The 26,582-nt window shown below is 41.5% G+C and overlaps 1 protein-coding gene across 2 annotated transcripts; it reads left to right on the top strand.

Moving 5' to 3' along the window:
- Positions 1-1,271: 1,271 nt before the first annotated feature.
- On the top strand, positions 1,272-14,598 carry DCUN1D5 (defective in cullin neddylation 1 domain containing 5). 2 transcript variants are annotated; one of them, XM_089775662.1, is made up of 8 exons: positions 1,272-1,640; positions 3,227-3,318; positions 7,704-7,774; positions 8,217-8,308; positions 11,889-11,997; positions 12,081-12,185; positions 12,944-13,046; positions 14,272-14,598. In XM_089775662.1, exons 1-8 carry the CDS (start codon positions 1,561-1,563, stop codon positions 14,325-14,327), a joined length of 708 nt encoding a protein of 235 aa, XP_089631788.1. In that variant the 5' UTR covers positions 1,272-1,560; the 3' UTR covers positions 14,328-14,598. The 2 variants fall into 2 exon arrangements, with proteins under 2 accessions (XP_089631788.1, XP_089631789.1); XM_089775663.1 differs by lacking the exon at positions 1,272-1,640 and adding an exon at positions 1,660-1,970.
- The last annotated feature ends 11,984 nt before the right edge of the window (positions 14,599-26,582 follow it).

The raw sequence follows: 26,582 nt of genomic DNA, 5'->3' as shown, positions 1-26,582 counted from the left end.
GGAAGCAGAGCAACCCAAAATTCTGTGCCACTCGGCTAACTTCCAATTGGGTCGCTCCACTTCCTATGGCTCCCACCACCACAGTGAGTGTGGGAGGCCTGATCCTGCTGCCACCCTGTGCCAGGCCCTCAGGTAATTCTTCAAGCTGCCTTAGGCCTGATGGGTTAAGATCAATATGGGGGACTAAACTGTCCTCTGGCTGTCATTACCACAGAACAGTGGTTTCCAACCTGTAATCTGCAGGCTAAGATCTAAAAAAAAAATCAAGGGTCCACAAATGAAAAAAAGTTGAAAAAGCACTGCAGTAACAGGCCCTTAGCACTTTTAGGGCTGCCACATGTAGCATCAGAAGGATTTCATCCTTTTAAGTTTCTCAGCAACTCTATTGGTTTCCAGAAAAGTTTGGAAACATTTTATCCTGTGTTTGTCCAACTCCCATCCAGATTTAAGGATTCAGAAAATTCCTTTGCTTCGGCTTTTGTGAAAAAATCAGTTTACTTCTAACCCTATAAGGCTGACACATACATAAGTGCTGGTGTGAAACTGCACTTATTTCTTGATCCCCCACTCACGATGTAACACCAGTGTTTACTATTACATTTCACTGTGCTTCCTTCACCCTCATGTCTTTCCTATATACTCACCTCTTCTGTACCTCCTCTCTGCAGCACCTGCTCCAGTCTGCCAAAGTATTCCAGGAGGCGACTGCTCCATTGACAACGCTTTTTATCAGGGAGTTAGCGGGCAGGAGATGCAGAGAGAAGCGGAAACTGACATGTCTGGTCTCTCACATGTACAGCTCCAAAGGGTGGGGGTGATGTTCTGGGTGTGGGGAATGTTGTCCATACAGGGAAGCTGTCTGAGGATGAGCCGCCCTGGGGGTCGCTGCTGGGTATCAGCGCAGAAGGTAGATCCTGGAGGGAGAGCTACCTGGGAAAGAGAAGCCGTGCAGGGTTGAGGACAGGGACCAGCTGTTGGAGACAAGTGGCCAGAGGCCCTGACGCGTGCGCTTTAGAGGAGCAGCCCCTGCACGGAGCTGGGCTACCGCTGCTGCCCCGGAGCGAGAACGAGGCAAAAAGAGCCAGCACGCTGGAGCAGGAGGGCGGGGTCTGTCCTGCCAAAGGGAGTTTCTCCCGAACCTCTGACATGGGCGCAGGGAAAGCGACCCGGACGCCTCACGACGCTCAGCCCCGCCCCTCCCCGCGTCGAGGTAAGGGAAGCGCGCGTGCCGAGGTGGGTGTGTCAGGCATCGGTATTGGCCCCGCCCCCGCGGCTAGCCCCGCCCCCTGCGATTCTGTCACTTCCTGCGCCCGTCTTGCAGTCCGTGTCCGGGTCGCGCCGCCGGGTCCCTCCTTCCCCGCCCGTAGCGGGACACGCAGTTCCCCCGCCGGGGCAGAAGCGGCCGCCAGCGGCGAGGCCCGGGCGGCTTGTGAGAGAAGGGAACACGGGGCTCCTCTCCTCGTCCCTAGGAGGCGCCTGGGGCTGTGCCCTGGGGGGACGCGCCTGAGGGCCCCGGCTGCCTGCAGCGGGGCGGCCCCGCCCGCTCCCCGAGGCAGGAAGATGCCGGTGAAGAAGAAGAGAAAATCCGCGGCGGCTGCGGTAGCGGATGAGACCGGCCTCAAGAAATGTAAACTGGGCAGGTACCGTATCCCCGCCCCCTCCCCCGTGTCCCTGCTGCGGCGTCGCTAGGCTGCGGCGTTGCTGGGCAGCGGGGTGTCAGCGCTGCACAGTGACACTGGGCACGTGTCGGCAGCACTGGGGCGGAGGGAGGGGGTCACAGCTTAGAGAGGACCTGAAACCTGTTGTGGCCTGGCAACGTGGGTCTTCACGTCGTGACATCATTTGACATCCCATCGTGCCAGGGCGTGTTTGCACTTGTCATAGTGTTGCTCTCATACGGGCGTTGTATTGCGGCAGGGTGGCACAGCCATTCAGTGCAGCCCACGGGACAATGACAGCTTGACATAACAGTGGGTCACAGACATATCTTGCATGTAGTGGCATGGCCTCCATGTTTGGCTTGTTGTAGGGGGCAACCTTACAAGCCTGCTTGTTACAATCCTCTTCTGTTTTGCATAACTATATATGATATTTACTGTAGAGGTTGAATTGCTCCCAATATCTGTCTCTTTGTTCCATTGCTCCTGCTAGTCTGTAGATTTGGAAGTCTGAGTTTGATCTTACAGGTTATGTTACAATATGCATAGCACAATGGCGGGACGCTAGTAGGGTTCACAAAAAAATACAAAAACAAGGAAGTCAAGAATATCCAAAACAAGTGACAAGCATTTCATTAAACTGAATGAATATATCATAGGTCTTCTAAATATTTAAAATTGTCCCTTTTCAACGTTCATTTATATTTCAGTATCAGATAAATAGATTAGAGTAATAATTAAATTTTATAAATATATGCACATGAAAATAATATGAGGAACTAACCAGTATAGTTTCTGTAAAGAGAAATTGTGTCTTTAAACTATTAGAATTATTTGAGCATGACAGGGTTGAGTGGGAAAAGAACCAACTGACTAAAGTTTTCCAGACTTTCAAGAAGTCTTTGAAAATAATTTCTTGTGAGAAATTTAAGTAAATTCAGTAGTTATGGGGTGAAAAGTAACAGGTAGTCATGAATGAGAAACTAGCTAAAATACAGAAAACAATATCAATTGAGTAGTCAGTTTTCACCATAGCAGAAGATTACCAGTAGACTGTTCTAATGTTTTGTATTAGTACCAGTATTTTTATTTCTAAAAAGTTAAGTATATTAAGCTAGGTGGAAAAATAACCAAGACTCACTGTATTTCTTCCCAATTACTTCCTTTTAAAATCTCAAATTGATAGATGCTTTTGTGTAGCGTAGCATTAAGTGCAGTGTGATTTAAGGCCTGATTTTACAAAGTGCTGAATGACCTGAAGTCCCAATGAATTTGCAGTGTTTTAGTGGGTTATAAATGTGCTCAGGATGTCACAGATTAGGATCTTCTTTTCTTGCTTGACAATCTCATTTTTAATGTTGCCATGAAGAAGTTGCAGAATTCCAAATCCTGTGTCAAACTTCTGTCACTAAAACAAATTCTATATATGCTGACTATTCACAAAGACAATTTGATGTAGTTCTGGTTAGTAATGAAGTATTTGGAATTTAATAGAAAGTAGTCATTTAAAAAAATGCGAAACAGTGAATGTAACATTTTAGGCATTTTTGTATGTGTATTTTTATAAGCTATTGCAGATCACAAGCCTCTGGTAAAGTGATAAGTGGAGAGGAACATTTTTCAAGCAAGAAGTGCCTGGCTTGGTTTTATGAATATGCAGGTATGGTAGTAATTACAGACATGTTTAAAATCATATGGGTTTGTTTGAAATTAACAAGCTAATAATAAAGTTATAATTAACACTTGTTTTTCACATTGATGTTTTTTCTGAATAAATAGGCCATAAGACACATGAATTGATATTTCTTTGTTCAGTTATGTTTTCAGGTGTAAAGTAGCCCCAGTAACTTTTATAGAATCCACTTCTTTCCCATTTTCTTCTACTCCTCGTTCTTTGACTACTAGATCTGTACTTCTAAAGCTTATTTCTCGCTACGACCTTATTTTAAATAATATAACTGTATTGCATCATACACAGTGCTTGTCCAAAGGTCATACAAGTGTCCTTGCTATTGATTTGTGGAGACCAGAATCCAGTAAATGAGAGTGTGAAAAGATTCTTCAGATAGTGAAATAGCATCAGATTATCTGTTGTGTGACTCAGTTTTGTTGTTTAAATCACATTGTGCACAGTTCATACTAACGTTTTGCTTTCATTTATGACGACAAACTGACATCAGTATTTCAAACAAAAACACTTCATTTTAAATGTTAAAGTTCCCTTTTCATACTTTAAACCTGCTATGCAAGTGATTGCTCTTCTTAACAAAAATTCAGTGTGTTTTATGTCATTTATTAAGTACTTTTTGCTGTTTATTTACTGCTAAGCAGATGGAAGTTGGGCCATAGGAAATTTCCTATGGTTTACTTAGTCCTTCTAGATTACTGATTAAAATCAATGCTAAATAGTTTGTCTGAGTCATTACTGTTCAGTGGCCAATGTGAAATGATCCAATTCCTAGTGGACAAAAACAATTCAGGTATCCATATCACAACTGATAACAATTGACACACTTTGTGGTGGTCTTAGTAGAAAAACTAAGAAGTGAGGTATCCTCTCACCCTTAACAGTGGCCCCTCCAAGCTACATTTGAAGCATATTTGCCTGGACTCTGCCACATCTTTCCAGTGGAAAAGTTTTAGTTTCAGTAGCTTTTGGTCACTAAATTAATAGTGTTTTAATGAAAACTAAATGTATATACGATATCAGTTTCATTTTATAATTCCAACTATGTGCATTTATCTTCTATATTTAAAAAATGTATTCATTGCATATTAACCATTGGACTAAATGTTTTAAGAATACAATTATTTCCTTTTTTCTCTAATCTAAACATTTAATCTTTTTTAAAAAGACATTATCCTAGAAAGGGGGAAAAAAACCCTCTAAGGGCAATGAAGTTGGAACACATTGAATGGGTTTCGTACATAGGCTACGTCTACACTGGCCCCTTTTCCGGAAGGGGCTTGTTAATTTCAGCTATCGTAATAGGGAAATCCGCGGGGGATTTAAATATCCCCCGCGGCATTTAAATAAAAATGTCCGCCGCTTTTTTCCGGCTTTTAGAAAAGCCAGAAAAGAGCGTCTACACTGGCCCCGATCCTCCGGAAAAAGCGCCCTTTTCCGGAGGATCTTATTCCTACTTTGAAGGGCGCTTTTTCCGAAGGATCGGGGCCAGTGTAGACGCTCTTTTCCGGCTTTTCTAAAAGCCGGAAAAAAGCGGCGGACATTTTTATTTAAATGCCGCGGGGGATATTTAAATCCCCCGCGGATTTCCCTATTACGATAGCTGAAATTAACATGCCCTTTCCGGAAAAGGGGCCAGTGTAGACGTAGCCATAGTGTCCTTTATAAAGACCTGAGTGTGTCTGCAAGATCAGACACTTAAGTACAGGCAGTCCCCGGGTTACATGGATCCGACTTACATCGGATCCCTACTTACAAACGGGGTGAGGCAACCCCGCACTAGCTGCTTCCTCCGAGCAGACCAGGGAGATGCGAAGCTAGCACCCCTTCCCCCCCCCCCCCCCCAGCAGACCAGGGAGACGCGGAGCGGCTTTTCTCAGCAGACACCTCAGCTTGAGAATAAAGGACTGAGGGAAGTGAGGTGTGGGAGAATAAAACTGAGCTCTGGAGAAATGTTTGGCTAGAGTTTCCCCTACAATATGTACCAGTTCCGACTTACATACAAATTCAACTTAAGAACAAACCTACAGTCCCTATCTTGTACATAACCCGGGGACTGCCTGTACTTCAATTGCAGTCAATGGGGCTGCTATTATAAAGTATAGATCCATATGTGTAACAGTTTCAGGACTGAATGCTCAACTACTAAATATATTCCATGGGATTGGGTCTTGTTCAAGTAGTTGGTCTTCTTGAACACGGTGTGCCACCTTGTACTAATTGAATAATTCAGTGGCTGTGCTTTGCAAATCAGATTCCCTTTCCTGTCTTTCAGTAGCACACTCATTAGCTGAAAAGGCAGAAACTTTCAGTATTCAGAATTGACTATATTCCTAGTCCATTAAACCTGCAGAATTACCAGATTATTAAAATGAGTTCTGGTTCAGAATGATAGCGATGATACAGCTAATTTTAGATAACTATAATGCATGGAAAATTACAGGTCTCTCATGGCTTTCTATGCTATTCATGTACCCCGAAAAGTAGTAATTTGCATTACCATAGTTGTTTCTAAAACATAGCACCCATCTTTTTGTAGTTTGATAACATACTGTTTTTGCAGATACCTAAATAATTAGCCAAACCTAGCAAAATGGTATTGTAAAGAGACCCTCCAACCAACATGACGTGTCCATCCAGCTGTGTTAATAGCCTACTTGGCATAGTTGCTGGAACAAACTCAGCAGAAATATCTGAAGTACTAGAGTGAGGTACATAGAAACAGTATGAAGTATAAACCCCAGAATATGTCTGTACATTTTTTTTTTAATATGCCAAGTTTGCTGTTTGTCAGAGACTTTATTATACAAAGGGATAGCATATAGCATAAAACCAAGCATTACAATCCCAGTCAAGCTCATTCTCAGATCTGCTGGGTAATGCATGTCAAGTTATTGCATTATTATTTATTATAAAAGTACAGCCAAAATGCTAAATTATAAAATTGAGGCTCTGGATAATTATTAATTAAAAAATAATCTCATATAATTTGATTTCTCCCTTGCAAATGTAAGCTTAAGCAATAATATAATCAGTAGTTATTATCATTATTATTATTATTTATTAATAAAAATAATAGCTACATAGCCTCAGTGAATGCTTTCCTTGATAGAATAGCTGAAGGGATCCTTGTTGACTAGTCAATCCATGCTGAAGATTGCTGAATTATCTTTGAAGATACTTTTTAAGTGATAACGGGTACGCTTGTTTATCATCTTTCCCTGTATGGCAGATAGGGTCATTTTCTACTACAGATGTTAGTACAGGGAGTCCCCGAGTTACGCGGATCTGACTTATGTCGGATCCGCAGTTAAAAACGGGGTTTGCTGCCCGTCTCCCTGGTCTGTTGGACACCAGCATACCAGGGAGATGGGAAGCAAAGCCTCTGAGGACGCCGGCAGCGGGACAGCCACGGCACGTCTGGGCTGTCCGCTGCCCGCGTGCTCCGCGGCTTTGCTCCCCGTCTCCCTGGTCTGCTAGAGACCAACAGACCAGGGAGACGGGGAGCAAAGCGGAGCAAAGCTGCGGAGCACACGGGCAGCGGACAGCCCAGACGTGCCGTGGTTGTCCTGCTGCCGGCGTGCTCCGCGGCTTTGCTTCCCCATCTCCCTGGTCTGCTGCTGGTCTGCTGGTCTGCTGGAGCACGCGGGCATCAGGACAGGCTTTGCTCCGGACGCCTGTGGTACAGCAGCTGGGGCACTGCTGGTTGGTCCCGTAGCGCCGCTCTGGGCGCTACTGGACCAACCCGGCAGCACCCCAGCTGCTCTGCCCCAGGTGTCCTGATTCAGCCACTGCTGGTCAGTTTCAGCAGTGGCTGAATCAGGACGCCTGGGGCAGAGCAGCTTGGGTGCTCTGCCCCAGGCGTCCCCAAGTCAGCTGCTGCTGAAACTGACCAGCGCTGACTACAGGAAGCCCGAGGCAGAGTTGCTGTGCCCCGGGCTTCCTGGAATCAGCCCGCTGATCAGTTTCAGCAGCAGCTGACTTGGGGACGCCTGGGGTTCTTAAGTTGAATCTGTATGTAAGAACTGGTGTCCAGATTCAGCCTGTTGAAACTGATCAGCGGCTGATTCCAGGAAGCCCGGGGCAGAGCAACTCTGCCTCGGGCTTCCTGTAGTCAGCCGCTGGTCAGTTTCAGCAGAGGCTGAATCTGGATACCAGTTCTGACTTACATACAGATTCAACTTAAGAACAAACCTACAGTCCCTATCTTGTACGTAACCCGGGGACTGCCTTTAATACAAGTAATGCTATGTCAATTACTAAATGTAATCTTCTGTTCAGTATATTTTGTTTTTATGTATGTAACCAAAACTAGATTTTAACTTGAATGTTAGACTGATTTCTTTTTGGTTTTGAAGGTCCTGATGAAGTTGTAGGACCAGAGGGAATGGAAAAGTTCTGTGAAGACATTGGCGTTGAACCTGAAAATGTAAGTTTTATTACAGAACTTTACTGCAAATTTAAGTAAATAAATTGACAAACTTTTTTCATATGACCAAATTTAAATTTCAGTAAATGAAAAGGGAATGTATTTGACTTCTTAATTATAGGGGGCGGGGATTCCTGTTATTTGCAAGGTTACAATTGGGGTGGTTTGGTTTGGGATTTTGATATATCTCTACTAAGTTTATTTTGAAAACAATAGATATACTTTACTTTCTTGAAACAGAATTAGGGAAAGATTGTCACACAGTTAAACATGATCTGTAGCAAAGTTAGTTTTGGAATCCTTAAGGTCTGTAGCACGATCAATTTAATTATGTGAATTCTTTAAATGTTCTTCATAAACATCTAGATACCAGTTTGTAAATTATAATTTGCAATTATTGTCGTCTTTGTATTCTGATACTTTCCTCTTGTCTTTCCCCCAGATTATTATGTTAGTTTTAGCCTGGAAATTAGAGGCTGAAAGCATGGGATTTTTTACCAAGGAAGAATGGTTAAAGGGGATGACCTCATTACAGTAAGAGCTTTTTATATATGATAGCGTGTTCAAATTTGTGTTTGAGGCAGCGGATGTTCATTATCCTTCTCTCAATTTCTAGATCGTATTCAGATAATAAAATATAGTACCTTTTGCTCATAGATCACCAGTTCAAATCTGGCCCCTGCCAGTCGTTAGAAATACCAGACATCTGCCATCTAATCATCAATGTAACGATTTCTCTTAAATAAACTGGTGGTCTTGTTTCAGACCCTAATAGACTAATGGTCACTTAACAAAAATCTTATCTTGAAATATCATCCTAGTCTGCAGACACATAGTGTTGAGGTATCTTGGTGGGCAACTTGGGGAAATTTGAATTATTGCATCAGACACTATACTGACTCCGTGAACAGAGGATTTCAATATCCATTCACTAATGCTGTCAGTCACCTGTATTATTCTAGCAAGAGGCTGGAAATGCCACCTCTTTGTGACATTAGTATACATTAAGCATGTATACTTTGCCTAATGTTTCCATTATAAAAGTTTCCTGGGAGTTTTCTTTGAGAAGCTCTGATATCTCCATTGTTCACAGGTCTATGATGTTGTCACTGAGAGAGCCCTGAGTCTGGAGGAGCATTTCCTTTCTCTCATGACATTTCATTCAGCTTTTTGCTGAGATACTCTTAAAATCACAATTTCCTCTCTCTGCTCAGGAAACTTTTGACCACATGCCAAGATAACTAAACATGAACATTCTAAGACTGGACTGCCATGGCAACAACAGCATTCACTGTAATGGAGATGCTAGGAAGGCGCCAGAGCAGCTGTAATTTGGGAAGAAGAAAGCTGAGATAACTCCACTGATCTGGCACATGACCCTTGTAACGCATGTGCCCTGCAAGTGCATCATATGTGGCAGGATTTTCTTCTTCCCAGTGAGTGCTGGGGAAAGAATCAGACTGTGGTCTATTCTGTAAACCCATCTGGACACAGCAACTCTTTTCAATTCCTCCTCCAAGGGCATCACATGGGATAGGAATCTCCTCCCCCAATTCCCTCTTTTCTGTTTAAAAAAAATCTTTTAATGAACTTTTTAAGAAATTACATTAAAAACTGTCAAAAGAATGTTGCAAAGCTAAGCACTCCAAAGTTAGGAAATTCCAGACCTACAGATGCCTTTCACTCTTAATTCAATCCCTTTGGCTATGTCTACACTGGCATCCCTTCCGGAAAAGGGATGCTAATGTAGCACTTTGGAATAGGCAAATCTGCGGGGGATTTAAATATCCCCCGCGGTATTTGCATTAACATGGCTAACGCTTTTTTCCGGCTTGGAGATAAGCCGGAGAAAAGCGCCAGTCTAGACGTGATTCTCCGGAAAATAAAGCCTTTTCCAGAGGATCTCTTATTCCTACTTTCAAGGCTTTATTTTCCGGAGAATCACGTCTAGACTGGCACTTTTCTCCGGCTTATCTCCAAGCCGGAAAAAAGCGGTAGCCATGTTAATGCAAATACCGCGGGGGATATTTAAATCCCCCACGGATTTGCCTATTCCAAAGTGCTACATTAGCATCCCTTTTCCGGAAGGGATGCCAGTGTAGACAAAGCCTTTGTGTGTATATATAGGCTGATAGTCTTTTATTACATGATTACATACTATTTTTTCACAGGACCTTGCCTCAGTCAGTACACAGGATGGACGCGCAAGAGGGCAAAATTAAGGTTACTTGTGCAACTATAATCTAACATTTCCTAACTTTGGAGTTTTTTTATTGTGCAACCTAAATAATACTTTTAACATACTGTGGGTTTTTTGAATGCAGTTACTTATATTTGCCCAAAATTTAGCTTTGTAGTTATGCAAGACAGATTCTTGCTTCGAAGATCTTATGTTCTACCTAGATAGTTGCCATGGAAGAAGAGGAATATAAATCTGGTATCTTAATTAAATTTAGTTCCATACATAATTGTAACCCTTTTTAATTCTATCTCTTTTCTTTGTTTTTAACCATAGCTGTTTTAGTCCTTTCCTTTTTAATCCTTCTGTTATTGTTTTAACTAAAACTTATTGACAACTCCTCTCCTAATTTTGAATCCTTACCTCTCTTTTTCCTTTATTAATAAACAATAAGAAGCAACCAGGACTATGTAGTAATCAGAATTATTAACTGTGATAAATGGTCAGTTTCCACAATGGTATAAAGCAGCATTCTACAAGGATCAGTACTGGTACCTCTCCTGTTGAACATATTCATAGATGATCTGGAAAAGCAGGTAAACACTACAGTGAGATGGCAGAGTTTGCAGATGATACACAATTACCCAAAATTGACTGCAAAGATTTACGAACGGATCTCACAAAACTGGGCAACCAAATGGCAAGGGAAATTCAGTGTTTAAGTGCAAAGTAATTCACGTTGGAAAACATAATCCCAACTGTACTTACAAAATGATGGAGTCTAAATTAGCTATTACCACTCCAGAAATCTTAGAGTCATTGTGTATAGTTCTCTAAAAATAACTGCTCAGTATACAGTGGCAATCAAAAAAGCTAAGACCAGCTCTTCTTTGAAGTAAATCCCTACAGAGAGATTCACTGGTGAAAATTACTTCTTTCTGTGTCGATGTTGGTGAATCTAACCTAGAGGTGGGCAGTAAAACAGTGGCAGTTGAACAGGATTAGCCCTTGACGAGCTGCCACTTTACATACCTGCACCTCCCCAAGTATGGTGGCTTGTAGCTCATGTTGGCTGCAGGTTGCTGTTCCTGGCCAATGGGAACTGCGGGAAATGGCATGAATCAGGACACCGCTTCCTGCAGCTCCCATTGGCCGGGAACGGTGATCCACAGCCAATGTGTTCTGCAAGTGCCCATGCCTCCAGAGGCTCAGGTAAATACAGCGGTGGTTACAGCCCACCAGAGGCTAACTGTGGTGAATCATGTCTGGCCTTCAAGCTGATTATTGCCCGCCACTGATCTAGCCCGTGCACTTTCTTTTTGAAGAGCCATGCTAAAAAATATTCCCAAAGTTATTTTTAATAGAACAATTGCATAAGCAATAACTTCTATACTTGTAAATTCTGTTCTGAAATTTGTGAACCACCTTTTCTGGTATTTGCTTTCAGCTAAGTCTTATAAAACACAAATAAGCTCTAGGATATTTTGTATAGTGCTTAAGCAATCCTGCAACTCTTACATATGTCTAACTAATGAATAATTTTTGTACTCAAGGTGTGCAGCATTGGGTCTTCACTTGCAGCTGTATTCTGCTGCACTTTCTGACGTTTATCTTACTTCCTCAGGCTTGAAATACTTATGGAGCAAAGTGCTACTAAACACGAGTAATGTAGCAGAATCTGGCCCTTAGCGATTAAAAGGTTTATATTCTGAACAATACAAGAAGTAAATTTAAACTGTGTACTTGGAAAACGAAAATCTGTTTACATGGCTTGTGGATCCCTAATGTCAGTGATTTGTAAATGGTAAACGCTTCTGGAAAACAGGCTTATATTGCTCTCTACAAATATTTTTGTAATAGGAGCAAACCTGAACTCTTGCATATAGGGTTTTTTATTTTTTTTAATTTAACATTATTTGTTTGGTTTTGTTTAAGGTGTGACTGCACAGAAAGGTTACAGAGTAAGTTTGATTTTTTGCGGTCACAACTGAATGACATTTCATCGTTTAAGAATATCTACAGATATGCCTTTGATTTTGCAAGGGTAAGTCTGTCTGATCATTAGAGTATTTGAATACAGGTTCCTGTATCATTTTTTTCTAAGTGTCCCTTTCTTTGTAATTTTAGGATAAAGACCAGCGAAGTCTTGATATCGATACTGCAAAATCTATGTTAGCTCTTCTGCTTGGAAGAACATGGCCACTGTTCTCAGTATTTTATCAGTACTTAGAGGTATGCCCCGTTATATTGTTTTAAAGAATAACAAATAGTCTCAACTGTCTGGCTGGTGACATTCTAGTATGCTGTTGTAAGAAAAGGTTTTGAAGCTTGAGTACCTCTGTTTGAGGGTACAGTTATATTGCTCCTCCATTTCCCATTGATTGACACATTTATGGAATAGTAATAGCTTCTGTATGTTTCAAAGGAGAACTCTTTCCTATCCTCTGCACTCTTCCAACGCAATGGGAGCTATAATATAAGTAACTGAAGTTTCTTCCTTCTCATAATGAAAAGGTAAGCTTGGAGTTAAATGTACCTGTCTACCACTTAAACCACTACAGGACCCAAAGTGAGTATCTTTTGAGGACTCTACATTAGCTCGTAGCCTGGAGGGAAGGTGAATCGTTTGTTGAATTTGGCTCAGTACAAGATGTAAAACACATCCTTGTCTCGGCTTCCCAATAACAGCCATTAGATTCTCTTTTATTTTCTGGACATTATCCACAACGAATTTCTGAGAGAAACTGCTCTGGCTTCTACAGAAAACTGCAGACTATATCCCCTCTAATCTTCTGTTTGTTTTTTCAGCTGGTTTGATATGCCCTGAGAGATCATTTCAATGGGCATCTTGTAAATTGATTAAATAATGGATGTCCATATCCAGAAACGGAATTGTGTACATTGGGCAATAACTCTGACTCTAGAAATATTAAAAATTAAAGAAGTAACTTTATCAGATCCTCTGATGAAATATTTTTTATTTTTCTTAGCAATCAAAGTATAGAGTTATGAACAAGGATCAGTGGTACAATGTGTTAGAATTCAGCAGAACTGTGCATGCAGATCTTAGCAACTACGATGAAGATGGTGCATGTAAGTGTTCATAACATTGTTTGTTCAAGTGTAGTTTTAATGTTCTGGAGGAGTAAACTTAAGGTTTGCAAAAAGAAACTTTACGTTAAAGTACAAAATATAATTTAGAATAAAATCTAAAGAAAAACTGGTCTGATGACTAACTAGCAACAGGCCAGATCATCATCAGTTGTTAATTGGTGTAGCACTCTTGACGTCCACAGAGCTGTGCTAATTTACAGTAGCTAAGGCTCTGATCCATTGTATTCAGCTGCTACATGAAAACTTGGGTTTGGAAACAATCTCTCTTTTGAGCCACAGTGCTGGGCTCCAGTTAAACTGGAGCAACATAGGGCACATCCAAACTACATTCCTGTTTTGAAAGAGCAATGTAAATGAGGGAAATCAAAAGTGCAAATAGAGTGCAGCTTTAAATATCTCATGCTTCATTTGCATTATTGCATCAGAGTGCTTTTTTCGAAAAACGATTTTTCGATAGTGAAAGCGCCGTCTAGATGGGGTTCTTTTAAAAAAAAAAAAAAAAAAAAAAACTTTTCAGGAGTACAGATTCTTTTGAAAAAGGTTGGGTTTTTTCCCCCCCAAAAGAACCCAGTCTAGACTGCGCTTTCACTTTCGAAAAACTCTTTTTCAAAAAAGCATTCGGACACGAATATGCAAAAAAGCTCAGGATATTAAATCCGTGCTCCATTTGCTCTTTCGATTTGCCTCATTTACATTCCTCTTTCAAAAGAAGAATGTAGTCTAGATATAACCATAGTTTCCCACCCTTGGCAATGATCTGTGGTTCTCTTCCAGCCAGAGCTAAAGTACAGTCAAGTATATTACCTTGTTATTGAATAAGGCATTTCATATTGCTCCTTTTTCTAGGCAATTGCATGCAACTTTGAAATGTTTAGAAAAAGGGAATTCTTTGATTTAGTTTGTAGTGTAGCCCTAATAATATGTTAATGTAATAAATCTACTCAAATTGTCCTTTTTTTAAAAAAAAAAAAAAATCACCTTCTCCAGGCCCAAGTACAACTCTGTTTTTAGTTTTGATATAATTTTAGTAATCTCAAATTTTTCATAAACACTTTATCATAATGATTGACACTGAATCCAATCTAGGCTGATGGAGGTTAGCTTTCAGAATTCAAGAAAAAGGTTTCAAGGGTTTTTTTTGGTATGTTTGGGGGGGGGGGTTTAAAGCTTTGCATCCTGTAACTTTAAACGTTGCTATTTGCAGGGCCCGTCCTCCTTGATGAATTTGTTGAGTGGCAAAAAGTTCGTCAAGTGTCATAGCAAGAACTTTGGAAAAAATGCAGGATTTTTTGATGCCCACCTCTCTACAAACTTAATGAGATAACATTTTCATGCTTATGAAAGACTTTACAGTGATTTTTTTTTTCCTTTTTTTTTAAAGGAAGTTTTCTTGTTACATGTGATATGGGCATTGAACGGCACCTCTTCTGAGACTGAAAGTTGGAGTTTGTTTTTGAGTCTTATGTTTATAGCATTTATTTCAGATCAATAAAGATCCAGATTTGTGACAGAGGCCTGAAAGTGAAGGATATCCCTTGAGTGTGGTGTCTACTTTTGTAATTCAAAATTTTAAATTTTTCTTTCTCAGAAATGCCCTTAGCTATAGGTGGGTGGGTGGATGGGTTGGTTGGTTGGTTGGTTTAAAGATGCTTAACTGGCACTGTAGTTTATTGATGGTATGATTGTCTTTTGTGACAGAAGTTAGGAGGAATGACTGTTGATCTTAATCTCTGGGTGGTATTATACTGGTTTGTATAGTAGTACCAGACATGAGTTGTGTCACAACATTCATCTCCAGGTGAAGCCTTAAAAATTATTTTTTCTCCAGTACACAGTCAGGGCTGGATCATTTAAAGGCATGGTCATTTTAAAAAAAGTGTTATGTGCATGGCTCCATGTGCTGCATGGCTAGTACTAATATCAAACAGTACTAATATCAAAAAGTACTAATGTTAATACTGTTTGGTACAGCAAGGCAGCTGTACACTTTTACCACAGTTTAGTCTCTGGAGTCCTTTGAGTGAAAAATGCGATTTATATTTTAAAAGGGAAAGCTGGGAACACTTAATGACTTTGCTTCAAAGCTAATTTATGTTCTCATACATTGTATTAGTAGCATTCACAAAGATGATCATCTTGACTTTGCTACCTAACGGTTATTTATTAATAGTTTAAGGACAGAAAGGACCATTAGATCATCTAATCTAACCTCCAGCATATTGCAAGCCATTACATTTCCCCCAGTTATTCCTGTGTTGATCCTTAGAATTGCTTTCACTTGCCTTATTTTAGCATCTGATATCCACTCACAACATTTAAATGTGGGGAGATGGTGTCACTATCCTTTCCTATCAGTGACGATGGATACTGTATTGAAGTCTTGGCACACCCGTGAAGAAGAGGGAGTAGATTTAATGAGAGAAGGTGTAAGGCCAGGATGAGTGAGGGAATGAAGCATTTATGTCTTACTATATTATTATTTATATTGAAGTAGCACCACGCTATTGCAATCAGTGATCAAGACCCCATTGTGCCAAATGCTGTAAATGCAAGAAATAAAAAATACAGTGTGCTTCTTGGGGCAGGGACACCACTAGATGTGACTTGAAGATCCGTGCCTCAAGGAAGTGATAATTGTTTTGCACACATTTTCTCCAGGCTCAGGAAAGACAAAACTCATAATTAATGTAACATTTTTTCCTGATTTCAGTAACTAATTTACAGTAGACAAAAGGGGAAAATAGTAGTGTCTCCATGTTCTTGTTGTACAATAGAAAAATGTTTACTCTTTTTTAGATTTGCCTATTTAAGTTGTAGGAGACAATGACTGCCAATGCATGAGCAGCCTTATAGTGTCACTTTATACTGTAGATTTACATTTTGATGGCTCTGTCAAAGTGAAGAAGCATTGAAAAAGACATTGAAATACTTTCACCTTGCTATGTTTATAAAAGGGCTCATGTCCACACACACATACTACAGCTGTCCTAAACATTTTTCAGGCCTTTTTGGAAAAAAAGACCTTTGCTTAGGTCCTGCTGATGTGTGCAGTTTACAGCATTGTTTCCCAAGAATGAAAGCCACACATCTGTATTTTCTGATACTTTTAACTTCATCCACAACACAGTGCCTTTTCTTTGGAAATTACCCACTATTTCCTGCAGAGAAGCAGTGCCAAGTCCTTTATTTCAGGAGCCCCAGAATGACTGACCAAGTAAGGTTCATAAGGTACATGGGTGGAGGATGCTCCAAAAGTTCTAAGAGAACAAAAACTGTTATGTAGTTGCCTTGAACTGTTGGAAGATGCAAAACGTGAAATGAATTCTTGAAGTTAAGCAAAGATACCATTGCTGGGAGTGTGCTCAGACCCTGTGAGGCTCAGAAAGATTAACTCTTTTTGAAACGTCTTGAAATGCAAGTTAAGATATTAAATATTTGTAGTGTGGGAAAAAATCTCTTTAAGTAATTGAGACCTGTTGTGAATTCTATTTAAACAAGATGGTCCTAAGAAGTGGCAATAGTGTGACACAGTTGGAGTGATGCATCTGCTATAACCTAGGTGTTTAAATACTTAATATTGAGGTATAAAGATACTTTGATACATCATTTGTATCTCTTAAGCTTTGTCAGTATTCCTATAATAAATCTATATTTCAGGGGTTTATAACGTGGTTGTGTGTGATAATGATATGAATTACTGTATAACTGCTTACCCTAGGAACGAATGTAGTTAGACTATTTAAAAATCAGTATAATTTTTAAATTCAATAAAAGGAAGGTTTTTAGTCATATTTTTGTGCTCATAACTGCAATCAGGTTTGTTCATAAGTGTGAACCACTGGCTTCCACAGTTGAAGTATGGATTTCTCATGTTAGTTCTTTTGTTAGAGGGGAGAGTAGTACTTAAACTTATTTGCATCTTAATTGCAGATAAATGCCAAAAAAGTCACTAATGTGGATATGAACAAACAAGTGAGGAAATACAAGCCAAATCTGAATCTGAATGCTTTAGTCTCCAGAATTCAGTTTTTGCTTGCTCAGGAGCATTTCATTTGATGGATTAAAAATAGCTAGAACAACTTTTTTCAATATATTAAGTCATTCACAAGTAAAATGCATTATCATATGTCTATAAAAGCAAAGTAACTTTAAGGAGAATAAAATGTAGTGTCTTCCAAAATCTAATGATAATGGTGTGTCTTCTGTGGTATTATGAATAGAAAACTTCCTCCCCAATTTTTACATTTGCATAGTTTCTTTTTATATAGCTTGTGTAAGTAATGTACAGTTTTCTTATGTTATAACAATTCATATTTATTTTTACATAGTATGTTCATGGTGAGGAGGGCAATAGTTCATCTATTTAAAGATGTGACTCGTTATTGAAAAATCATACTAATTAAAGGGTTAGCTGTGTGTTCATATAATGCAAATACATATTCACAAGTTTAACTTTATGCTTGTCCTTAAAGTTCCCCTGCTTAAGCATAAAGTTAAGTACGCTTATTTGTGTTTGCAAAATTGGGACCTGTATTGGCTTTTTGTATCGTATTAACATTACCATTTAAACATCTAATCCTTTCGAAATATGACCGTATAATTTTAATAAATTTATATGCTGGAATTGCTTAAATTAGGATTTTATTAATACAGGTCACACTTGTAGAGATCCCATTGTCAAAAGGGAGTGTGTCATAAATCATATTTGAACTGTTTATTTCTTGGATATCTTTATTTCATACTTCCAAATCTTTGAGTAGTAGTACTGGTGGTGATGACAACATGAAACTTTCAGCAGGGGTCATACATTTTAATTAGTATTTCTGATGTATTTTGTTTTTAAAGCTAGCAAACAGCTTTGTGCAAAATGTATAAACTTGTCCAAGTTTAGCCTTGTTAAAAATGAAGAATAAAGATAAATTATGTAATGGGGCAGAAAATCTGTTCCTGCTCCTGTCATGGTGCCTCTTTATCAGTGATTCATTTGGGTATATGCATCGTGTTTTAAAATCAAATGTACAACATTGGTAAAATACAACTTTACTGAATAACTTCTCAGACTCTGCCTGAGTTGCTGGAGAATGGAGATTTTTTTCTCAAACAAGAGCAAAGAAATGGCATGTCAACTTTAATTGCTCAGATTACTAGACAACAATTGTCTCTACTAGTGCCTCTAATAAAGATTCCGTATGTGTCAGATACCTTTTGCAACAAGCAGCTCCAGCTCCACTAGGAAAAAGAACACTTCTTCATCTGATGGTACCATAAAAAGAGAGTGGCAATGTTTTTCAATGAACTTTCCTGTGCACCTTTTAATGTCTTTTCTGAGAGGAATTGAAAGAAGAACCCAGCCATCTAGCTGAGTTAGAAATATTTGATTATCTGCCTCCTTGAGATTCTGATCAACTTGTAAATATAGATTCAAGAACAAAAGGTATGGGGCAACAAGGACTTGGCATGAATAGCACATTCATTCTTCCATATGTTAAGCTGACACCATTATTCTGTCTTAAAATAGACACATATATTGCTGAGTCTAGACATGCACTGATATGTTGACTTCTGAGAAAATCTGCACAGCTGAATTCAGAGACAAATTTTGGGTGTCAAGTACACTACTGTCTCCCATCCAAATTGAAAGGGGTGGGGAATATCTTCAGCCACTTTTGCTTCAATAGGGTTTTTGTTGTGTATATACTAACATTTTTCCAAAAATGACAAAATATTTTGTAATTATCCTTCCATAATTAAAGGGGGGAGGGATAGCTCAGTGGTTTGAGCATTGGCCTGCTAAACCCAGTTTTAGCAGTTTTGTGAGTTCAATCCTTGCAGAGGCCATTTGGGGCAAAAATTTGTCAGGGACCATACTTGGTCCTGCTGTGAAGGCAGGGGATTGGACTCAATGACATTTCAAGGTCCCTTCCAGTTCTAGTAGATAGGCAATCTCCATTATTTTATTTATTTATTTATTTATTTTATTTACTGCATAGTCTGTATACTCAATGGACTGTGTCAAGAACAATTTGCTGCTTGCCAGTTGATTGGGCTGTCAATGACATAATGATGGGACTTAGAGGCAAGAACTCTTCTATAGCTGACTCCGTAGAACCATGGTCACCAACCAGTAGATGGCGAGCTACCGGTAGATCTCAGGAGCTGTAAGAGTAGCTCTTGAGCCCTCTCTGAACTGCATGCCTGTGCAGTCAATTTACATTAGATTTCCTCATTTGAGGAGCAGCTACTCACCGAGCAACATCACAGGTGAGTAGCTGCGAGGAATGGTGGGAGAGGGGAGGTCAGGAGGGCTGAAACACCCAGCCAGCTGCCTGGCTTTCAGCTGAAAGAGGCTGCCCCGCGCTCCAGCTGATCAGCGGCTTCCCCTCTGCGCCTGCCCCCGTGGAGCCTGGTGGCACCCTGACTGAGCACCATGGCCACCTGGCTGGGCAGCCACTTTTCTTCACTCCAGCCCGGCTGCCCTGTGGTCAGTCCGGAGGTAGTGCAGGTCGGAGGCTTCCCTCCGTGGCTGGTGTAGGGAACTCCCTGCCCCCAACCTTGTTCCCTCTTCTCTGCCCTAAACTTGTCCCCCACCCTCCTGGCCCCCTGTTCCCTCTCCCTTGCCTCTCCCCCACACCGCTGCAGCAAACTGCCCCCCCTGCAGAAACTTGTCCCCCGGCACCCTGCCCCCCCTGCAGAAACCAGTTCCTTCTGGCACCCTGTCTCCTACTACAGAAACCTGTCCCCCTGCTCTCCTCTGCAGAAACCTGTCCCCCCCAGCACCTTGTCCCCTGCTGCAGAAACCTGTCCTGGCACCCTGCCTCCTCTCCCCTGCCCCCACTGGCACCCTGTTCCCTGCCCCAGAACCTACTAGCACCCCTCCCCAGTACTGTGTCCCCTGCTCCCAAATGACTTTTCTATGGGTCAGTGACCCCTGACTCAAGGCAGGTTTCCTGCCATTCTCATAAATAAAGACAATGCAGAAACTTTTTGTGTTTAACATAGTATTTTATTTAAAAATGAAGCCTGGCCAACAAACCCCCAATTGGGGCCAAGCCCCCATCTGGCCACAACCATTCCTGCATTACCCCTTCCCCAGACCCTAGATCTGAGCCTATCAAACACTGGAACCTCCTGCCCTCAGCCCCTCACATACCTCAACCCAAATTCCTGCACCCTCACATCCACAAGCCTGTGGCTTGCTTAGTATCCCAACACTGCACAGCCTGGAGCCTCCTCCCTGAGCCAGTGTCCCCTTCTCCACCTCCTCCTGCATCCAGATTTCATCCCAGAGCTTGCACCTCTCACCCCTTCCCACACCCAAATCCCTCATTCCCACCCCAGAGACTACACATCCTGTCTCAACACAGCAAGGGTCCAGCTAGACTGCAGAGTTTTTCAGGATTCTGGAGATATCCCAGAAAAACTCTTCTGCATCCAGGGTTGTGTTTGTTCTTCTGCTTTTTTAGTGGAAGAGCAAACAGGCTCTTTTGGTCACCCCTATATTCCTCTTTCCACAAGGAAAAAGGTGGCTTCCAAAAGAAGGGATTTTTTTCTGACATTTGGTCCAGTCTAGACAGGTCAAATGTTGGAAAAACCTCTTCCTACGGAAGAATTTTTTTTTAAAGCAGCAGTATAAGGATTGGGGATAGCAAGTGCTGGAGAGGAGGAGAATAGAGAGGGTGGGGCTTCAAGGAAGGGGCGGGGTGGTAGATCTTGGCTTGGTCTGTCATTTAAAAAGTGATCTTGGGTGTAAAAAGGTTGGAGACCACTGCTGTAGAAGATCTTTCTCAGCTGTTGAACAGGATCCCTATTACTACCCCACATGCTTCAGCCACTGTGCTGGGGAGGGGATTTTAAGCTATCTCGTCATTCCCAAGCCAATTAAGTGGAATCTGGTCTGTAAAACCAGGTTTGTCAAACATTAAATCCAGCATAATATCCTCTGTAATTTTCCAACATTTCAAGCATCAGGCTGTATCTATAACCCTTACTGATTTCAGGCATTGTCTCAACAGTACCCTACCAGCATAGCTACCATTCTAGCTCTGGCCCTTCTCTATATTTCTGCAAAGGTCCAACGTTTGCAGTGTGTATGAGTAAAGGCTGCAGGGCCTGCCCTCAAAAGCAGGCAAAATCTGAAAATATCATAAAGCAATATTCATTAGAAAATCCAAATAAAAAGCCCTGTTATATTTGGTATTTACACTAAAAGCTGCATACGGACCCTCATGTATGGCATAAACTCCTTCATCCAAATAATAAAATCCTTCCTTGCTTATGTATCTGTTTCAGTCCTAAGTTCTGACAGGCTCTTTCTGTCTTGTACTTGGTGGCGATTGCACTGCCACATCAGTTTGATGTTTAGGTGTCAAACATCAACTATTGGACTAGACATAGAAAAGATTGTTTATTAACAAAGATGCTACCAAAGATGATTTTGTGCCTATAATACCTTAAGCCTGTCTCTGACTGACAAACGTACCACAAAGTCATTGGGGCATCCTAATATGGTGCAAACAAAACCAGTCTGGCTCCAGGAATACATGAGCTTATTGCATGAATGTCAAAAGCAAACCCTAGAATCTGCCTAGGGAAAAGAATGATGGTGGTGGTGTCGCTTTATGCTTGCAGTACTGTATGTTTGACTAAGGCCAGGTCTACACTAGACACTTTAGCCTCTCTAACAGTGGTTACCAACCAGTAGATCAGGATCTACCGGTAGATCTTGGAGCCTCTGACAGGTGATCTTGATGGGTCTGTCCAGGAAGCTATCACGTGCTGGCACTTCAGTTGCCCCTCCACCCACTGTCACACTGCTCCTGCCCTTTGTCTTGGAGCTGCCCCCCGGGGAGCCTCCTGCTTGCTGTGCAGAGTGGGGGAGGGGGAAGAGGATGGGTGCTGATGTCAGGGTGTCCCTTCTCTCCCTCGCCCCCATTTCTCTATCCTATCTCCACATAGAGAGAAGGGGATGGAGAGAGCTTGGCAATGCAAATCTGTGTCACTCTCACACACACCCTTCGTCATTCTCATCTCCCAACCCAACACATACGTGAGGAGTTGTTTTTGCTTTTCCTGCTTCTGAAGTGTGTTATTTTTTGTTTTTGACTGTCCCTGCCCCGAACCTCCTCCTACACCTAACCTGCCCCTGACATGAATCCCCCTGCACCCAAACTCCTTCCCAGAGTTTGCACCATGAAACTCCTCCTGGACCCCAATCCCTCACCCTGGGCTAGGCCCAGAGTCCTCCCCCCCCCCCCACACACACATTCCGGACTCCTTGGAGCCTGCACTTCAGCCCCCTACCCCAGCCTGGTGAAAGTGAGTGAGGATGAGGGGGAAAGGGCCGGTGGGTGCCGTACCTGCATGAGCACTGCTCCGACGGTGGATCTCCCCATGCCAAACTGGTTCCCAATGGATCGGTAGCTGTCCGGCGTGGAGAGCTTCCACAGGGCAATGGCCACATGCTTCTGGAGGGGGATGGCGGGCCTCATGCAAGTGTCCCGTCACCGCAGAGGAGGGGTGAGCCAATCGCAGAGCTCTAGGAAGGTGTCCTTCTTCATCCTGAAGTTCTGGGTCCACTGTTGGTCTCCCCAGCGTTCCAGGATGATGCAGTCCCACCAGTCGCTGCTGGGCTACGTCTACATTGCCCCCTATTCCGTAATAGGGATGCAAATGTAGCACTTTGGAATAGGCAAATCTGCGGGGGATTTAAATATCCCCCGCGGGATTTGCATTTTCATGGCTGCCGCTTTTTTCCGGCTTGTAGATAAGCCGGAGAAAAGCGCCAGTCTGGACTTTCAAGTAGGAATAAGAGATCCTCCGGAAAAGAGCTTATTTTCCGGAGGATCGTGTCCAGACTGGCGCTTTTCTCCGGCTTATCTACAAGCCGGAAAAAAACGGCAGCCATGAAAATGCAAATCCCGCGGGGGATATTTAAATCCCCCGCGGATTTGCCTATTCCAAAGTGCTACATTTGTATCCCTATTACGGAATAGGGGCCAATGTAGACGTAGCCCTGGTGTCCAGACCCCAGATGCGGTGGGGCACGCTAGCATCCAGGTGCTGCTGCAGCTCCTCCACAGTCCCCAGGGAGGCCAGGTGGAGAGGTAGGGGGCTGACGTGCACCAGATGGTGCCAGGCAGCCTCCACCTATTGCTGGCAGGCTTGCAGCAGCAAGTCCAAAAACTGGAGCAGCATGCTCAGGGCGAGCTCTGGCTCCATGGTGCCAACTGTGGCGGCGGCCCCAATGGGAACCACTGACACAGGCAGGCAGAGAGGAAAACGCTTTACTGTCCCTCGGCGAGGTAGGCAAGCAAGCGGAAAAGCTGAGAACCAGCTGTCCAGAGGGGTCCCTTTAAGCAGGAGCCTCAGGTAACCTCAGACAGCAGCCACACAAAGCAACTACTGACCTGATGCCCTGCCAGAACCGGTTTCAGCTGCCCTTAAATGCGACCCAGCGTCCAATCGGTGTGGACGTGTTATTTCGAATTAGCAAAACGCTAATTCAAATTAGTTTTTGGGTCTATATGCGTTATTTCGAATTAGATTATTTTGAATTAACTAATTCGAAATAAGTTAGTTTGAATTAGTGCTGTAGTGTAGACATACCCCAAGTTATTAGCGCACAAACTTACAAACATTCTCCTTTGTATATTAGATGAGGGAAGATGGAAAGAACTGGGTTTGTTTAGACTGAGAGGGGACACAATTACAGCTTTCAAGTATCTAAAAAGTTGTTACAAGGAGGAGGAAGAAAAAGTATTCTCCTTAACATCTGAAGATAGGACAAGAAGCAATGGGCTTTAACTGCAGCATGGGAGATTTAGGTTGGACATTAGGAAAAGCTTTCTAACTGTCAGGGTCATTAAGCACAGGAATAAATTGCCTAGATAGGTTTGGGAATCTCCATCACTAGAGATTTTTAGGAATGAGTTAGACAAACACCTGACAAGGATGGCTCAGATGCTGGTTGGTCCTGCCATGGTTGTGGGGGACTGGACTTGATGACCTCTGGAGGTTCCTTCCAGTTCTATGATTCTGTGTTGTTCTACATTTCTTGCTTTCTGATATTAATAACATTTAACTTTCTTCTTAACTTCCACTGCTTCAGTCACTCCAAGTGACACATTCTATGCACTATACTAGTCATTTTGTGATGTTTTGGTTTCTCTAAGGAAGAGAAAACACTCACAGTCCTTCCAGACAAGAGAGTCCACAATGGGTAGCACCTTCACTTATACCCCCCTTCTTGCAAACTCATTACAGGAGATCTGGAAGGGGAATGGCAAGAGTATGATACAACTCTTGCTCCCTCCAGCTGGCATATGATTAGAATAGCCTTTAAACCAGTGCCAAGGCCAGAGTTGGACTGGGGAATCAAGGAGCTATGCATCAAAAGAAAATGTCTCAGAATGTGTACAGAAAGTTAGAGAATGTGAACTACAGTATTAGCATTTGGCAGTAGGAGTAAAATTACAAAAGTCATTTCGAATTGGATGTAGAATATGTAGCTTCTTAATGGAAGCTGATGGAATGACCCGAGATTAGATGTATCCAGTGTTAAGCTAATTTAATAATCTTATGAGCCTAAATTGCCATTTAGCCATTATAATACACATTGCCCATGTAGTTGTTTTTAAAAATGAGCTAAGTTGTTTTAAACAGTAAATGTTTCTGTTACAACTCACTTTGTAAACGATGTAGTGATCAGAACTTCACATAGCATGATAGTGTCTGTAAAATTCATGTTTTGGGAAACAGATGCATATACTTGTCCAAAACTGTCTTTGTCATAGGAGTTTTGCTCATAAGTGGTCAAACTTGTTTGAGCTTATGCTTGAACCTAACTGTAAAACCATAACTCATGTTGATAAGCCATCTCACTGAAGCTAATGGTGTCAGCACTCACTAGTATGAGTTGCACAACTGGGCCCTTTGAAATTACTGTAGTAATTTTTCCTGGAACACCAAAAAGCCAAGGGAAGTAAAATGGAAAAACTATTGTGACCATGACACTACATTTGTCCTCTTACCTCTTCAGAAAGTATATGGAATTTTTAAACTTGGTGATCCTTCGGTGAAATATACCAAGTATATACTTATTATTGCTGTTATTATATTTCGTCATATTTGTGTCATCAGCATAAACACTGCAAAGCACCAGAATGAATGATTTCTGAATTAATGATTTCTTAAAAAAAAAAATCCATATTGCCTTTTTAAAAGTTAAAATATATCACTTACTTTCTAGGGAAATTAATGCTTGAATCTAAACATGAGGCTTTGTATTATTATCTATTGATATTAGTCAAGCTCTCCTTCTCCTCAAGTTTTAAGGTAGAGAACACGAAAACATCTGAAAACCAAAGGAAATAAATATTAAAATATAAAATTTTAAAATGTTTGTATCTTTTAGATATGCAGCTGCAACAAAATGAAAAAAAAATGACACAGAAGAATGCAAGAAGTGCAGAAACATAAAGAAACATAGGCTTATAATAGGAAAATTAAATTTTGTATATCATTTCAACTGGAAAATGAGGTACTTTCAAACCAGCCTTCAGAAAATTAACTGGGTGAATCAGAGCTACAACATTACAACCAATATAGAACTTCAGTGTCCTGTAGAGTTTTATGGAAACTTAGTCATGTAAAGAAAATCTGGCAAATTCAGTTTTGTTTCCAACTAGGAAATAGCCAGGAGAAGACCCTAGTGTACCCTGTTCCTTGCAAGTAAAGGTCTATATTCAAACTAATTTCGAAAACAATAAGAGAAGAAAAACAATATTTCAGCAGAAATGTGGCCTTAAAATTACAGCATAAATCTGTTTTCTTTCCACTTTTCCATGGCTCAGGAACCCTTTGCAGAAGTACAAATCCAGAACAAAATGACTGTACTGCCCTGAAGATCTCAGGGCTGTACCCGGAGTTCCGCATTCCTCCTTTGAAATGTACAAGCCCAGCAGGGGCTCTTGTACATTTCAAAGGAGGAATGTGGAAATGCCTGTCGACTAGTTAAAAGACTATCCAATAAGCAAATGCTTATTGGATAGTCGACTAGTCTTTAACATCCTTACTCCATACTCAGAAGCTTCTGGAATTGGGTATGGTAGTTTGGGGTCAGATTTCATGAGCAAGCAGGCAGGGCAAATGTTTCCCTAAGGCCTGTGTGAGCTGGGAGAAGCTGAGCCGGGGCAGAGAGCAGACTGTTGTTCCTCACTCTGCAGCACTTTGCAGCAGGGTTTCTTTAAGTCTATTCACTTGTGAGTTAAATGACTGGTTAATCAGTTAGCTGGCTGTTTAGGAGTTATCCGTAGCTGAAGAAGAGTCTGCCTGGACTCCAGTTGAGGATTCCCTACAAGCAAGTGGATGATATAATTGGAGTGAAGACTCCCCCTTCCCAATTGATTGAATGACTAATAACTGAACTTAATGAGAAATTTTGCTCGAGAATAAACAGCAAGATATGTCCCACTACATTTTTTTCAGATACCATAGAATTGTGATTAAGCCTCATTA

This window comes from Pelodiscus sinensis, chromosome 1, assembly GCF_052426305.1.
Source record: "Pelodiscus sinensis isolate ZL-2025 chromosome 1, ASM5242630v1, whole genome shotgun sequence".
NCBI classification, from domain to species: domain Eukaryota; kingdom Metazoa; phylum Chordata; order Testudines; family Trionychidae; genus Pelodiscus; species Pelodiscus sinensis.
The sequence above is the reverse complement of the archived record's forward strand: the minus strand, read 5'-3'. Positions and strand labels throughout refer to the sequence as shown.

What these genes read in the sequence shown, in the direction of transcription:
- DCUN1D5 (XM_089775662.1), top strand. Translation starts at nt 1,561, where the DNA reads ATGCCGGTGAAGAAGAAGAGAAAATCCGCGGCGGCTGCGGTAGCGGAT. An exon ending in TTGGTTTTATGAATATGCAG is followed by an intron (nt 3,319 to 7,703) that starts GTATGGTAGTAA and finishes TTGGTTTTGAAG; the next exon opens with GTCCTGATGAAGTTGTAGGA. An exon ending in AAGGGGATGACCTCATTACA is followed by an intron (nt 8,309 to 11,888) that starts GTAAGAGCTTTT and finishes GTTTTGTTTAAG; the next exon opens with GTGTGACTGCACAGAAAGGT.